General features: G+C 34.0%; 1 protein-coding gene across 5 annotated transcripts in view; it reads left to right on the plus strand.

Annotated features, from left to right (window-relative positions):
* Positions 1-17,891, plus strand: part of LOC118201394 (cGMP-dependent protein kinase, isozyme 1-like) — a 259,174-nt gene that overhangs the window by 112,448 nt on the left and 128,835 nt on the right. For all 5 annotated transcript variants that reach the window (XM_085821964.1, XM_085821965.1, XM_085821966.1 and 2 more), the window contains one exon: positions 14,192-14,266. In XM_085821964.1, coding sequence (XP_085678090.1) covers positions 14,192-14,266 — 75 coding nt within the window. The remainder of the gene's footprint in view (positions 1-14,191; positions 14,267-17,891) is intronic.

Genomic DNA, 17,891 nt, shown 5'->3' on the forward strand with positions numbered 1-17,891 from the left:
CGTGAAGGTTGCTTGGTAGAAGTTTAAGAACCGCGCGTTTCGGCCTGTGTGCCTACTTCGGCAGTTAGTTGAATCTTTCAACTTCTTATTCAAAAAGTTTGCTCAAATATCAGCTGTATCTTAGAACGCGGTTAAGTTAGTCACGTTTATAGAGCCTCGTAGGTAGTGACTTGTTATTTATTTTTAGTTGTACTTTTCCATTTTTATTTAACCTCCGGGTCGTCGTAGTTTGTGAGCGTCAAGTGAACGCATCTGTAACTTCTAAAGTGGAATAAAAAGGGAGTTAAACCCTTCTTAAGAGTTTGTGTAATTTCCAGTTCATAGCAGTCACTACTACTGTTGTGGGCAAGTTGGGGCCACGCAACATCACAAGTTTTGAAATTCCCGTCTCCCCCTTCTCTCTCTGGCTGACATTGAAAATTAATTGTTAAAAGTCTTTCAATCAGTAATATCGAAATCATCAATGTAAAAAAATTCTTCAGTTGGAAGTAGAGAAAATTGGCAAGAATCTTTGATGAGATATGTAACAATTCCTAAATAAAATTCTAAAGATTGTTTTGAAGAAATAGCTATGAAGTAATGGTATTATACTAGAAAATATTTATTACCTATCCTTCTGGTTTGTGCCATCGTTAAGAAAAATCTTCCAGAGATTTTCTCACAAGCGAGTAAGAACTGATATACGCACCCACATATGTCAGCTATTAACTGCAGAAGAGCTCGATAGTGATGTTGACATCTATGAGAAGGTTTGTGTGCGTACCGTGGCTTGCGGAAATATTAAAATCTATACTGCTGTTAAACAAAAAATGGAAGAAACCTTGCATTACTGAGTTTCTCAAATGACTCCTAGGAAGTCTCATATTTTGATGTAGTCTAATCGGTCATCAAAATTAATCCGATTAAACTCTTTTCTTGTAGGTTGTGTTAGAAACATTGGCTTCCCTATCAAGATCAGAAACCTATAACTATTGAAGTCCTACATGGGTAAAATAATTGTTTAAGGTTACACAGAACACGTTTGAAATAACACGAAACGAGATCGATGAGAGTGAAATGCGTGTTTTTTGTTATAACGTTGACAGCCTGAGACAATCATAACCGTTTTTTGTATTACACTAAAACTATCTGAGATAATTATAACCCTTTAACAATACCTTCAGAATAATAAATACTCGTGACTTAATTTTGCTAGTGTGAAAGTCTTTAATCTGTATATCCTATAGAGGAGAGTAGCCTAATTTGAACCAATTTTGTATTTTTCACTATATAGAAGGACGGAAGAAGTGTCAATAAAAATTAAGTAGTAGAAAATAAACTTACTAAGTGTACCTTCAAAATAGAACCATTTATTAAACTTTAAAAGATATTTATAACGGTGAAAAATGAATTTAAAAAAATCGTCTCATCGGTTCAATTTAGGAAACCGGTTTCCTTATTTGGACCGCTAGTTTCCTAAATTGGACCATGAGCTTTCTTAACGGCAGTTGCAACAAAAGAAGCTTTTAATTGCAGCACTGACTCCAGCACATCGAGTATGTATCCAAGCGTGGCATTTCATGCATTGTATCATTTCTTCTTCCTTGGTTTCTTCACATAATATACAAAACCATGAATCACCAGTTTCTTTTTTATGTTTCTGCATTTTGTTAAACTTTGGTGAACTGATTTTTGCTACTACAGACTTTGGCTACTACAGATAAGAACTTTTCTTCTTGTGGAAATATTTCTGCAATTAGCTTTTAAAATAAGTTTTAAGCACGCTTACGCATACTTCGTCTCGGAGATGAATGGTTGCCATTCCCGTAAGTTTTTCGAGCATTCCAGGGTTAATTATAATTTATCCATAAAAAAAAATGTCGTTGCCGAAATTGGACCAGTTCAATTTCGGCAACTGTTTTCGGTCCAACTTGAATATTTAAAACTTGAATATTTAATGCTTGATATTGAACAGAAACGTCAAACTAACATAACCTCGCAAAATTATAATTGCAAATTGTAGATAAATAAGCAAGTTTTGTGATGGTATAATAAGACATATAATTACTTACGTTTAGACGAATTAACTGCTTTCACACTTATGTCGAAATAACAGATTTTCTTCTTAGCCGAACGAATAACGCTTCTCTCAATGTAACCACGAGGCATTTCTTTACAAACACAATTGCATTAACCTCTTCTACATCTACGTATAACAAAATACCTATCTCAAATCTCGCAGATATCATCAGTCTTTCTGTATCATAGCGGTCCAAATTAGGCTGCGGTCCAAATTAGGCTACCTTCCCCTAAATAATATTATCTCCTTCAGATTTTCAAAAGCAGTTTTTAGAGTAAAAATTTAACATAATAATTTGACACATTCTTTAGAGAATATCTTTGATTTTGAAATTGATGAATCATTTTTCTGCAAAGAAATTATTTCATTCATTTCGAAGTCATATAAATTGTCTCGTATCGCAAAATATGTTTTAATTTTCTGACAATACTTACTCATTGCTTGCTAAATTATTTACATCGTACGATCTACTAAGTCAACAAAAACGTTTAACTAAATCTTATTGGGGAATATCGGTAATTTATAAGTTGATCTAAAACAGAGGTCGGCAACCTATGACCCGTGGGTCACCGAGTGACCCATTTGGTAATTTCATGTGACCCACGTTAGCTCCGAAAATATAAGATAAACAAACATTTTTTTTCTTTTTCCCAAAAAATTTTTGTCGCAAAGTTATGAACGTACCAAATTTGAATCCAGTATAACATATAAAAATATCAGTTAAAGCCCCACCCCCCGCCTGACTGGATATGGAATCGGCCGATAGTATGCGGAATGCAGCGACATTGTCTGAACAAATTGTACCATTCCTGGACGCGCGCATCGTTATCTCAGTTGTATGTTAGTTATAGTTATAGCACGTGTAGTACAGTAGCACAATAATATTGACCTAGTGACCTAGTGAAATAAATATTATTATTTAAAAAAATTACCATGAACAAACAAAAAGCAAAAAAGAGATTATTTCAAGATGTGTGGACAGAAAAGTATGGGTGTATCGAAAATGGTGACAAATTGATATGTACTTTATGTACAGATATAATTACCGCCAGGACTTATAATATTGAGCGACACTTTTCTTCAAAACATTAGGATGTGAGTGAAATGGCAAATGAAGATAAATCTGAATGCATTGCTAAACGTGTATTAAATTTTGGAAAACAAAATAAATTCTTAAAGAGTTTTGTTACCAGCAAGAGTCACGCTACGTCTGCCAGCTTTGTTGCAGCTCTTAGCATTGGTACCAACGGAAAATCATTTACAGACGGCGAGTTTTTGAAAAACGCATTCATAAATTGTTCCGAACACTTATTTAATGACTTCGCAAATAAAAAACAAATAATTGAGAGAATCAAAGAAATGCCATTGTCAGCTAGAACAGTCCAGCGTCGCGTTGAGGCCAAGAATATTGATGAACAGGTCAAAAATGATTTGTTATCTTGTGACATAATTAGCATTGCAGTTGACGAAAGTACCGACATAAATAGTATTGGTAGGCTTGCGATAATTATTAGATTTGCATCAATAAATAGCTCGAATGTCAATGAAGAACTATGCGTTCTTGCTTCAATGAATGACACCACCAAAGGCACTGATATTATTCGTCAAGCACAAGAGTTTACAAATTTCAAAAATGGGCAAGTATTGGATTTAAAAAGTAAATTGTTTTCCATAACAACTGACGGTGCTCCAAGTATGAGAGGAAAAACTGTTGGATTTCTAAAACTAATGGAAAATGAACTTGGCCGTTCACTTTTATCGTTTCATTGTATCATACATGAAGAAAATTTATTTGCAAAGGCAACTTATACACAACAACTTAAGAATAAGTATAAGGATGTAATAGAAAAAGTTGTTAAGATCGTAAACATGATAATAGCGCGATCAGCATTAATACACAGGCGCTTTAAAGCTTTTTTGGAGGAAATTGAATCGAAATAAGGAGATTTGTTATTACATTCTGAAATACGATGGTTAAGTCGGGGCAAAGTTCTTAATAGATTTGTAGAGTGTTTTGATGATGATCTCGAACTCAATGATAAACAATGGTTTTTAAGACTTTTGTTCTTAATAGATATAATGAACCATTATAATGATTTCAACGTACGACTCCAAGGAAATAACCACACAATTTTGAAAATGTATGAGGAATGGAAGAGTTTTACTTCAAAATTGATATTATTTGAAACTGACATAAAAACTAAAAAATTTCATTTCTTTCCCTTGTTAAAAAGGGAACATGAATAGAAAATATCGATGAACGCAATTATAAATATGCTCAAAACTTGGATTTCGGTCATTAAAAGTGAATAGGAAAGTCGGTTTCAAAGTCTTAAGAAACATGGAGAAATGTTTAGATTTATAATAAAGCCCGATGAAATAGAAGAAAATATTATAAATTTGCAGCATTTTGAATATCTAAGAATTGATAATTTTAGTTTAGAAATGATTGATTTTAAAAGTTCAACATTATGGACGGATAAATTCAAGAAATTGCGGAACGATTTGGAAAATACAGAGGATAATCATTTTCTCATGATATCAACATGTTGTGCATCACTTCCTACGAGGTTTTCATCGTTAAAAAAATTGCCTTTGCCATTTTGTTCACATTCGGGTCCACTTATAAATGTGAGCAAATATTTTCACAAGTGAAATTTATTTTAAGCAAAAACAGGAGCAGGTTAACTATTAAAAATTCAGATGCTTGTGTTCGACTAACTATAAGCCAGACTAAATTGACGTCACAAGTTCAAAATCAGGGGAGCCATTGATATCGTAGAGAAAGTTTATAAATAAAGTTTATTCAACTATGTTTGTAATTATGTTCTTAATAAAATATATGTTATTATTTACTAAAGTGCTGTTTTAATACGAAAATATCTCTGACCCAAACGTCTCTTTAATACTCGCATTTTGGTTGATTTTGACCTACGGAGAAAAAAGGTTGCCGACCCCTGATCTAAAATAACTCTTTCTGAAAAGTTTAATTTAACCTAAAAGTACCAAAATGTGTATTATTGCAATGTAACAGTAATAAATAATAACAAATAATAAAAATAAAACGTCTGATGCTGACACCACATGAGTACCTTGTGCTCCTTTTGCTGCACTTCATTTAAACTTACTTCATTCGAAAGCGATATGCGATTTTCTAATTCATTAATAAAGGTAACAGTTAAACAGTTGCTAAAGTTATTAGTTCGTATTAACATCAAACATTTATACAATTTTTATTTCTTACGGTGATCGTACAAAATCAGAGATTAGGCGTTGCGTTTGAAGGCCATGTGTACCGACTGGGTTTCTTTCTATATGGTTAAAAAGAAATTTATAAAAAAATCATGCGTACTTTGTAGAGTTGCCCGCCTCCAACTTGCACGCAACCAAGAGGTGACTGTTGAAACTGGAAAATAGACAGAGTCTTGCTAAGGGTTTAAGTCCCTTTTTATTCAACTTAAGAAGTTACAATTGCGTGCTCTTGACGATCACAAACTACGCCGACCCGGCGGTAAAATAAAAATAAGAACCTGAAAAGAAATAATAATAAGTAAGGCTTGACAGGAAAGATAGTTTAAACTTAAAATAAATGTTAGTTAAAATAAATATAAACCCTACATTTGCCGCTTCCAGAATTTGGAAAACTTTGAAGCAGGTCTTACAAACGACCTGTTGTAAGTTTCTATAATTCTGAACTAACTCTCAAGAGCCTCAATTACACAAAAAAAATCTTATGTAACAAATTGTATACTAAATTTCTGTCGATACTTATAAATCTCTCTTCTTACAGCAACTTTTCCTGGACTTCATCAATCAATCTTGTTCTTTTCCTTCCAGCATCTGGAAGGAATAAGTATCAGTATCTTTCTAAATACATTATAATTTACACTTTCTTGACACTGAATAAATTTTTGTTTTTAAACGATTCGTTTTCCTTAGTTATTGCTTAATTCACATTCATTCAATTTTTCAAGCATTAATTTAACTTTACCCTGGCTCTCCACCATGTATGGTGTCAAACGGGAATATTCGTGTTTTAGTCTTACAACACTTCTCCTAACCACCATGATTTGTTAGAATTCAACGACCAAATAGACACACCTTACTCGACATTCTACAACTCGATGAGCTACTTTAACATTCTTAGAAATTCAAGTGTAGGTGGAGAACCCTGCAAAACACATTCATTCTAAATTCCCCCTCATTCATCTTTAGACATGCAGGCTTTCGCTCTAAAGCATGATTTTATCTACAGTTTAATACTTAAATTTTGAATTCATTGCTTTTCAGCATTTTACTTTTAGCATCTAAAATTTTATGCTTCTAGACTAAATTCTACTCTTACATAACATTGAAGTATTTACGTACATTTACAAAATTTTAATACATATGACTTTTACAATTTACCATAAAATGAATAAGAGAAAATAAATTTTTACTTTACTCATTCTTCGCCAAGCTGGCGGCACTGAAACTAAAATTCTTATTAATACAAGAATACGAAGTTATTTTTATCTTCGGCCAAATTTTGGCTTTAACATAACAGAATTAGTCTTTCGACCAACAGAAAATGCTTGTTCTTAGCTTTTATACTTAAAGAAAATAATACTTTTGCCTTAGCTAAATAAAGTAAAACAAAACTAAGTCTCAACCGAGACATATTGACTTTCGTCAAAACATAGAACTTCGTACTTATGCATAACATTTCGGAACAAAAGAAAAAAAAATTATAGAAGATTTTAACTTATCTTTGAGTTTTCGATGATTGAAACTCCGTCATTCTTTTCTGGCAAAATTGTTCCCATGTTATAGGTTTCATGGACGTCAATCTTCTCCTTACTGACCTCCGAGTGTCGTCCACATTAGTTTTTCTTTTGCGTCCTCTGCATGCTGGCCTCTTGGCGGAGTAATCGTCGGTTTGTTGTCGTTTTCGTTTTTCCATTGGACGGCTGGTCTTGACGTCCTGTGGTCTGGAGTCCTTCTCGAATTTCTTCTGTTGTTCCTGGTATTTTCGTTCCTCCTGCTGCCGTTTCAGTTTCCGGAACGGCGGCCTTGCTTGCACCTGACTCTCTGGCCCTGGGAGCGTTCTCCTTGATGTATAATTTCTGCTGCGATACGTTGTAGGTGGTGTTTTCTTCTTTACCAAGGTTTCTTTACGCGATGGATCTGCATTCTTGTTTTTCTTAAATGCTGGAGTTTGAAAGTTTTCATTTTTTCTTTTTGGTACCGTCGTCTGGGTTGTAGAAGGGCTAGGTCTCTCTTCAGTTCTCTGCTTCTTGGGTGGTGGAACAGTTGTTATTTCTGGACCTTCTACTTCTTTTAGACTTGAGTCCTGTAAGAAACTTTTAAGGATTTCAAAATCATTTGGATTATAGTATTTTTTCACCTGGTCGGGACTTGCTTTACAGATGGGGCACTTGATAAAGAAAATTTCCGCTTCAATACTTTATCCTCAACTTTAAAATCTGCTTCACGGCGTTTTCTATCGTAATACACTTTTTGCTTATTTCTTGCCGTATCCAAGCTTTTAAGCGCCTGATGAATAAGTTTTTGCATATCTTTCTGTTTAAACTCCTGCTCTCTTTGTTGCACAAAGAATAAATAATTTATCTAAAGGCGTAATTAACTTTCTGCCTAAAAAAAATTCTGCTGGGGTTTTTCCCGTAGTATCGTGATTTGCCGTTCTTAAAGCATAAGCTAATTCATTTATGTAGCCATCCCAGCGCTTGTGATGTGTGCTAACGTAACTGCGAATTATTTTTACTATGTTTTTATTCACTCTTTCTGCTATGTTTGCCTGTGGTCTATACGGAACCATTTTGATATGGCGTATGCCAAGTCCAGTGCATATGTTTTCAAATATTTGACTAATGAATTGTTTTCCGTTATCGCTAATGACTTTTATCGGTGCACCGTATTTTAAAATGTATCTGTGTAAGAATGCATCTGCGACTGTTTTGGCTGACGCGCGTTTAAGTGGAACAATTTCTGTCCATTTTGAAAAATGATCTACTATTACTAAAAGAAAACGATTTTTATTTAACTCGCTCTGGGGGGAGGGACCTAGAAGATCTATGCCTAAAATTTCATTCGGAAATGTAGCGCGAATGCTATTTAAGTACCCGGCCGGGCTGTAATTAATATCATTTATTAACTGACATTGATTGCAGGACCTGACATACGCAGTTACTATTTTGTAGAATTACGGGAAACATACCGCCTCGCGTACCCTTTTTAAAGTCTTTCTGACCCCTAAATGACACGCTGTTTTCGCGTGGTGTAATTCCTTCAAAATGCTTAATCGAAGCGAGGCTGGGATGACTGGTTTCTACTCGAGATTTTCGTTTGTTGTTTTCGTATAAAATAATAAATTATCTATTATTTCATAGTTTTCTGCTCTATTTCTTATCGCATCGATATCTGTGTGCTCAAAGCTTTCGGGGTCTTTCAAATATGCATAGATATTTCCAAATTCCGGATCAGCTTTCAGTTCAGTGATAATCGTATCTCTAGAATCTAAAATTTTTGAAGTCAACACAGCGCATTTAAGTTCATTTCCTTCATCGTCCAGTTTTATACGAGAAAGTGCGTCAGCTACATTGTTTTCCTTACCCGGTTTATATTTTATTCTGAGATTATATTCTTGGAGTTATAAAGCCCATCTTATTAACCTGGGCGTTAGGTTTTTCCCCGAGTAAAGTCTGCCAACATCCGCATGATCCGAAAAGACTTACTGGCGCTTTGCCGAAATAAACTCGAAATTTATGTACAGCCATTAATCCGGCTAATGTTTCTCTCTCTGTAGCTGTATAATTCCTTTGTGTCTGATTCAACGTTTTACTAAAAAATGCCAGAGATTGGCTATTTTGCATAAGAATCGCACCCACCGCATAGTCCGACGCATCTGCTGCAATTTCCAGGTTTTCGTCCCCCTCCGGGAATTTTAAAACAGGGGCATTGATGAGCGCTTCTTTTAATCTTTCAAATGCTGTATTTGCTTCCGCTGTCCACGTAAATTTACTTCTCTTTCTTTTGATTACTAAGAGTGGTTCAACAATATTAGCGAAATCTTTTATGAAAGACCGATAGTAAGAACATAACCCAAGGAAAGAAGAAAGTTTCTTGGCGGTGTTGGGCGGTGGAAAATTCTTGATTGCTTTTATTTTTGAATCTTGCGTTTCTATACCCTTTTGCGAAATTTTATAACCGAGATATTTAAGTTCTTTAGTTGCGAACTTGCATTTTGAGGCGTTAATTGTAAGACCGGCCTCTTTTAATAATTTAAAAACTTCTTCTAGATCTTTAATGTGTTGTTCCAACGTACTACTCGTTATAATTATATCATCTAGATAGATTAAAGTTGATTTTCCTAGGACAGGCTTTAGAAGAATGTCCATAGCCCTCTGGAATGTTTATAGGGCCCCACATAACCCAAAGGGCATGCGTAAAAATGCATAAGTGCCCGATTTTGTTATAAACGCGGTTTTATGTATGTCTTCGGGTCTCATAGCTATTTGATAGTAGCCAGACGTTAAGTCCAAAGTAGACATGTATCTTGTAGATTTGATCTTTTTGATAATTTCCTCTATAACCGGCAAAGGGTAAACTGGGAATTTAGTAATACTATTTAGTTTTCTGTAATCGATAGCAAACCTCCAAGCCCTTTTATCCGAAGGAGGAAACTCGTTCTTTTTCCTACATAGTACGACTGGACTCGCGTACTCACTATTTATGGGCGTTATTATTTTATTCTTTAACATCTCCTGAATATGTTCTTCGATGATTACGTCTTTTTGTTTGTCATAACGGTATGGTTTAGTCCTACAAGGTTTTTCGGCATTTAATTGTATCTGATGCGTAACTATTTGACAACTACCAGGCTTTTCTGAAAACAAGTTAGAAAAATTACTCACCACTTGCTGGATGGCTTGACTTTCATGGTCATTCAGATGGCTAAGTTCCACTTGCGGTTGTTCCACAGGTTCCACCACCCTCTGGTCCATCTCCAGCACCACAGAACTGTCTTGAAAATTCAGCTTGGCCCTCGCGGCCCTTAAAAACTCCATACCTAAAATAAGAGGATTTTGCAGATTCTTCACTACAAAAATTAATACTTTGAGGATTTCCTCTTTTACCTGTATGTTTAATGATAATTTCCCGATTCAGTGACAGGTTTTTCCTTGCGCCGCTATAATTTCGGTATTTTTGGTTTTAAATAATCGTACCCTATAAAAATTCTTTTTGAAGAATGTTTCGCTCATAAAATTTCCTTCTGCTCCTGTATCGATGAGGGCTTCTACTGGTACATCGCCAACCAGGACTTGTATAATTGGTAGATGTGAGTTTTTTACGATGACCGTATTTAAATGTCTTTTTGAGTGTTTTTTTAAAACTTCCGGGTCTGTACCCTCGCTTTCACAGGCCCCTCTACTCGTTTAAAGGTTTCCTTTCAAGTTCTGCCTTCTGGGTACGCGGATATTTGTTTTCGAATTTTCTTTTTGGGCCTTGACCTTCGAGGTTCGATGAGTTAGCTTGATAGCTGTTTCCCCCATAAGAGCGGTTTGCATTTCTGGTTTGCTCATTTGAAGATTTCTTTCGGTACATTGAGAATACGTTGCCCCTCTAGCTTTTTCTGCTATTCTGCGATTTTGAAACTTCACCGCCAATTCGAAGAGCTCCTGCAATGTGATTGGGTTTCTAATTTCGAAGTAGTCTTGAACAGCGGGTAACAATCTTGGTAAGATTATTTCAATAATCTCCGCGTCGGGTTTCTTTCCATACAGTATATCCGTCAGCTTAATTTTTCGCAAAATAAAGTCCGTCAACTCTTCTATATCCCGTTGATAGAAACTATATAGTTCGGCTTCCAGCCTTGCTCGATCTTTCACTATGGCCTTTACTAACGATTTTTTGAAATTTTCAAATGTATATGTCTGGCTTCCAAATTCCCCTAATAAAAATTTGCCTATATTCTTCCACCATAGCGCGGCCTGTCCTCTTAGTGCAGATGTGGCGATGGCAACTTTTTGTCTTTCAGGCACAGGGTAGAGCTGAAAGTGATTTTCTAGGCCTTCTAGAAATATCGCCACCGAATGTTTTCCGTCGAAATTGACGTTTGGCTTGATTGATGCTCTCAAAGTCTGGACCAGGTATCCAAAACCTTCCAATTGGCTTGCCATTTCTTGGTGTTGTCCCGCGGCTTCCATCCGATTTTCGGCCATTTCAGTTCGATAAGTGTTCGGGCGCCAATGTAGAGTTGCGCGCCTCCAACTTGCACGCAACCAAGAGGTGACTGTTGAAACTGGAAAATAGACAGAGTCTTGCTGAGGGTTTAAGTCCCTTTTTATTCAACTTAAGAAGTTACAATTGCGTGCTCTTGACGCTCACAAACTACGCCGACCCGGCAGTAAAATAAAAATAAGAACATGAAAAGAAATAATAACAAGACTCTAACTACGAGGCTCTGTAAAAGTAACTAACCTCACCGCGTTTTACAATACCGCTGCTAATTCAGCAAACTTTGAATATCACGTTGAACAATTAACAATTCTCCTAGGCAAGCACACAGGCCGTAACGCGGGGTTCTTCAATTTCTGGCTAACTACCTCCGCGCTCGTGAAGTAAGAACAGCACACTTCGAACTCGTTTCCTTTCTATTTAACAGAATACTTCCGCTGATAATTTGAATCCTTGCGCGTTCTACTAAAATTTACATACTCTGGCATTGGCAGTTCCGGGGGAAAGTAAGGCTTGACAGGAAAGTTGTTTAAACTTAAAATAAATATTAGTTAAAATAAATAAAAACCCTACAACTTAATTTAAATATTTTTTTGAGTAAAAGCAAACAAAATGCATATATACAAGTTAAAATGGTTTAGATATGACATTTTAGACAGTATAATTATGTTAAATCAGAGTTATAAAATTTTTAAAGAAATTAGATCTTCGCCTTCTTATTGAAGTTCAAAGAAACATGGCGTAATGGCAGTGATCAGTCTATTAGGCCAAACTACAGTTTCCTTAATACTATCGGAGATAAAGTTTTAGCCAGAATTATTACAGCGTTAAAGTAAATTAAATTTGAATAAAACAATTTGGAGTGAACACGCGTTACATTTAGATGATGCAAAAACTAAGCATTAATTACGTGACATCCCGTAAACTATAAACGGTACTTCGATTACAAAGCAAGTAAATTAATGCTACTTTTAAAGCCGAAAAATAGTATTTCTGGTGAATATTTAGTTGAGGACAGTTATGAACGAGTAGATTTTCAAGTACGTGGATCTCCGCACGAATATATTTTCTTTCAATTAAAGAAGAGCCTGTATATGATCTTTTTAATAGCGGAAGTATAAAAGAAAGCATTCGACTTATAGATAAATTTATAATGAATGAATGTCGATGAAAATGATGTTTTTATGCCAATTCAACATCATAGACATACTCGTACATGTTACACAGGTACAAAAAAAATTAATTTTCCGCAGCCTTTTGTGAAAAGGACAATAAATTTAGGTCATTAAATAATGATGAAAATACTGGTGAAACTGCAAAAATTCCGTTTGAAATTTGCAATTAAAGGTTATATTTTAATGGACTTTTTAAGCTATTTTAATTAAATTAATAATAACAGAAGAACAGTATATTTTAGCTTTGAGGAGTTCATTAAAAAGAGCACAAATATTTTTTAAACCTAGCAGTTAAGAAGTAAATATTAATTGTTATAAGAAAACCATATTACATTTATTTGAGGCTAACATAGACATACAGTTTTTTTGGGAAGACTAGAGTGTAGCATTGCACATAATGAACTACTTAGGAAACGTGAATGCAAGTCTATCTAAACTTTTACGTGATATAGAATCTGATGTGAATAGTGATAACAATATTAGAGCAGGGAAGAAAAATTACTGGCGTATTTTTGAACAGTAATTTAACGCTGGCACAAGAAGCAGAATATTCCGTTTTATCGTTGCCGCCGTCAAAACGTAGTTGAAAAACGATTCATATTAACACAAGTCCAATAAATGAACGCGATTTTATGTCAAGTCACCAGGTAAACTATGACAACTGAATTCTGATTCACTGAAATATTCATGGATAACGCCGTAATAAATAATAAAATACGCCAACGGACCACCAACGCTCAAAAATATACCTTTAGGAGATCTTGCTTCTATTTATTAAAAACGAAAAATTTTAAATATTGACAATGATTATGAATTAATTAAACATCAACCTAAAGAAATTACTAGATATAGACGGTAAAAGTTAGATCAAGACTCATTCAATTATTATTGTGAAGAAATTTTGTTATTTTTGCCTTGGCGAAAAGAAACGATACGAAAAACATTTAGTATAATAATATAGAAACAATCGAACAAAAATATTCGGTTATAGGTGACGATGTATTACAATAAAGCTTTAGACAATGCTAAATAAAATTCAGAAAGCCAAGAGTAAAGTGCCGTTTTGCGAAGGTCGATCAGTACCCCAAAATGTAGATTCATAATTAGATATTATAGCAATCCCGTATACAAAATTTCAGCATTCTACAGCTAACCTTTTTGAGATATGCGAAAAATATTCTTCGAGCAAAGTGCCCTTTTGGCACTGCCGATTGCAATAATAAAGAGAGGTGCCCAACAAGATGTTATAGTAGTTCTGTAAGCAAAATTTCAGCATTCTACGAATAATCTTTTCTGGGTTATGCGAGATGCATGCGTACATACAGGTGTCGCTCCGAAATTAGTCAAAAGCTCCAAATACAAAATTATTCCAAATTCCAAAAACAAAATTTTAGTATGCCAAGGCTTGGAGAGTTGAAATTAGGAACTACGCTAAATACAGTAAGCAGTCATAGCTGAAACGACATAACTGCATTTTCCTTTTCCCTTTTATTATTTTCAATATTTTTTAAGTGACAGAAGGATGTGTAAAAGGCGAATTTTTTTTAAGAAATCATAAAATCCTTTAAGTTTTTTCAAATGATGTACCAAAAAGTGATCTCTGAATAAAAACAAATTAACGTATTCCTAAAACTTTTACTGTTACGCAGCGGTATGCATTTATAGAATTAAAAAAAACTGAAATATTGATGATACTGAATTTCTATTTATATGTTTTTAGATCATTTAATCAACTCATTGGTGATTTGCAAGAACTTCAGACTAAAGATTATGGAGATGAAGCTAGACTGCGGAGGTAAGAAATAATTTGAATACAGTACATCATGAGACTGCAGCGTGACTATCTCAAGGCATTTCAGATATTCCCTCACTATTATCAGAACTCACGAGTTCAGTTAATACAAATGCCACTCCTCACTGTTTTTCAAATATTTCGTTAATTGGTGATCAGTTTTGGTTGGTACAGGCACATAATTATTGTTGTTCTGAGATTTTCTGTCATTTATTTTTATGCTTTGAATATAATAAATCTGATTTGTTATTGTAAGACAGGCCTTAATGTTTTATATGATTATTAGCTTTCTCTATAAAATTGCCATATCTTTTAATTGCTACTGTAACCTTGCATTTCTTATCAATAAGTGATTAATTTTATTTAAAAAGTTACAAAACTAGTCATTTTTTAATAAATAATTATGTACCTAATATTAATAGAAAACTTTCCTATCTAATATTTTTATTAATCATTATGGGGGGGTACAGGAAAGGAGAAGAACATATTATTGTAACAATGAATAGGAAGAAGAGTGCTGCTTATTGACTATAAAGACAAACGTGTATATTTATTGTGCAATATTTCTATTGATTCCAAAGGAAAGCAAAATTCAAAGTAATTTTAAAAATATCTGTTCCATTTTTAATATTGATTGTCCTGTCAATTCTTAAATACTAGGAAAGCAGGTTTCGTATTTAAAATCTGCAGTGATCATCCAACAAAACGCTTTCACTAAACCTCTGGAATGATTAAAGTCAGCGATTATTCTATCGGTTAAAATAGCAGATTCCTCAGCTAAGAAGAAAAAACAATTTACAGCTCGGGAGATAGTAAAGGAAGCTATATTAAATTCTAACGGATTTAAGAATAAGCTCTAAAATTGTTATAATTATCTGCAAAAAATATAAAAGTAGAAATGAAGCATCTGTAATTCAGTTAGAAACAGAATTAACAGATAATTTAAAAGATGTATTTATAAGATATTTCTCCCGCCTTCTTAGCATGCCTTTATAGTGTAGTGGTCAGCACGCTCGACGCCTATTCTAGAGGTCCGTGGTTTGAATCCTGGCGATGGCGTTGCTCATTTTTCATCTTTTCTGCTTCCAAAATATCTAATGTCTCTACAATGGCGCCTGAACTAAAAAGGGTGGTGGATGATGATTCTCCATCCCTAGGAATTGGCGATTGGGTCCCCTAATCCCCAGTCGCCCTTTAAAAGGGGAGTATATAAGGTATTTCTCCCACCTTCTTGGTGTGCCTTCGTGGTGTAGTGGTCAGCACGCTCGACGCGTATTCGAGAGGTCCGTGGTTGGAGTCACGGCGAGAGCATTGCTCATTTTTCATCTTTTCTGCTTCCAAAATGCCTAATATTTACATTTCATTACAAATAAACAAAGTACAATTAGCAGTATACGTGAAAATGCTGTTTGTTAAATTTCTATAAAAGAAACATTTTTTAGAATTCTTCTATTAAAAGAGCGACCAGAAAGATGATATATTTTCTGCATTAAAAAATATTTTAATTGATACAAAAGGAGCAGTGTAAAAATTAATTCCGATTACTACAGACGACGAAGGAGCAGTGAGCGCGAGGGTTTTAGTTTTATTGTCTGCTGCAGACAGAATTGATTCCATGTATTCCAACCTTATTGCGTACCATTATAAGTACCTAAGCAAATTCTATACTAAAAAATTATCGGCTTTCAAAATGTAATTTTGGTTTCAGGAAAAATTATTAATTTTACAATAATAAAATCAGGTGCGCTGCAACAGAAGTTATTTAAATAAATTTTTGGAAGATTAAGATACTCATTTCATGTCCTTTATAGAAAGATTGAGTACATACAAGATGCTGGAGCCATCTGTAGCGTTGCTTTTATACCAGAAATATAAGAACTTAATTTATACGGGAGAGAATTTTATGAGCAGGTGGAAAATAAAGATTGGCTAAGCAATCTCGGAGTTTTATCTGATATAACGGCGAATTCAATTAATTAAATCTAAAATCGCAGAAGAAAGTTTATATATATGTTAATATGAGGAGTTCGATAAATGCATTCCATTAAGAATTTAATTATCACACTTTCCTAATAGAAAACTAACCAGTCAGCGGCCGAGTGCTAGGTTCGTTGAACACTGATAGTTTAATCCGGATACAAATTCCAGTGAATTAACTGACTGCATAAGAAATTTCGTGGTTTTCTTTTTTTCAACGTAAATGTGAACCAATTTCGATTAAAAAGTCATTAATTAAGGCGTCTCTGTTCATAGGCAGATGCCTTCGAGTGCTTTGCCATGGTCTATATAAGCAATGGCGAATCTTTTTCAATTAATGTGCCAATTAAATTACGTTTTATTATTTTCAGGCGTCTATTGTGCTACTCGTTATATTTATTTTTAAAATTCATTTTTAAACCCCTGTTTGGATTTCAGACTATCGAATTATATTTTGTAAGTATATCTGCTGTTTAGTTATTAACTTCCATCAAATGTAAGTTGAATCAAAAAACAGTATTTAAAAAATATTTCAGTTTAATAGTAAGATAATGTAAAGTATCCGAAAGCGGACACCCTTTATTGTAAGTGAAAAAATAAAATAAAGGTAATTAATGTTAGATGTTTTTAAATTTTTAATGTTAGATATTTTAAAATTTTTTTTTATAGTATGGAGAATTAGAAGCATCAATACAATTCAAAATACATTATAATTGTCTTTATTTCTTCACTTTAAAATGCAGTGTTCTGTTTAAAACGCTTCACTTTTACTTTTCAAAATACATTCATTTAATAGTATAAACAAATACTACGATATTATATTCAAAATCTATACGCATTTAATTCCATTTAGTTTGACACCTGCTGCTGAACATTTTTGAGCCATGTCATTTGTATTTGGGTCTTGACTTGTGCTTAATAATACATAAGATTCACTTAAACCTGAACCAAGAGGGTATCTTATAGTCGATTTTATAGAGTTCATTGTTCAGAACACCTGCTCAGTTCAGAACACCTACGAGGACCCAAAAATTGTAAGCATTGCAAATTGTTTTCATGGCCAAAATTTTTATGGGAGATTTTTCCATTGTTCAAGGATTACGTTTTCTGATTTTTGGATGCAATATTTGGAATTCGCACCCTCTCCTTCCTCTAATCCTTCGCCAAGTTTGACAAATTTATTTACCCACATTTTACAATAACAATTTCAATAATATTTCATAAACAATTTCAGTTTATGAAATTCTTTCAATTCCGTTTCCAAACTGTCAATATGTAACCGCTCAAAAATTATCACTTTATGATTATATCCATTTTAGCAAAGGGAGGTTTCGAAATACACTGCAATGTTTTCTCCCCCATATTCCGAAATTAAGAAAATCGTGCTGATACTATTTCCTTTGAATTTTCTATAATATCCAAATAGCTCTTAAACATATTTTCTGTCTTCCGAAGATATTTTATCGGCAAAACTTGACGTCGGTTCTAAGTGTCTTTTAAGTCAATTTCTTAATGTTCAAGTGTTTTAAGTGAATTTCTTAATGTTTAAATGAATGTTGTTTGAATATCTTTAAATAATATATCAAGTTTGCGCCCTAAGGATCTTATTATCTCAAACAATCTATTTGCAGTTTCTCCTTTTCCTTACAAT

Source organism: Stegodyphus dumicola, chromosome 8, assembly GCF_044657685.1.
Source record: "Stegodyphus dumicola isolate Sdum_Otavi_A_Nest chromosome 8, ASM4465768v1".
NCBI classification, from domain to species: domain Eukaryota; kingdom Metazoa; phylum Arthropoda; class Arachnida; order Araneae; family Eresidae; genus Stegodyphus; species Stegodyphus dumicola.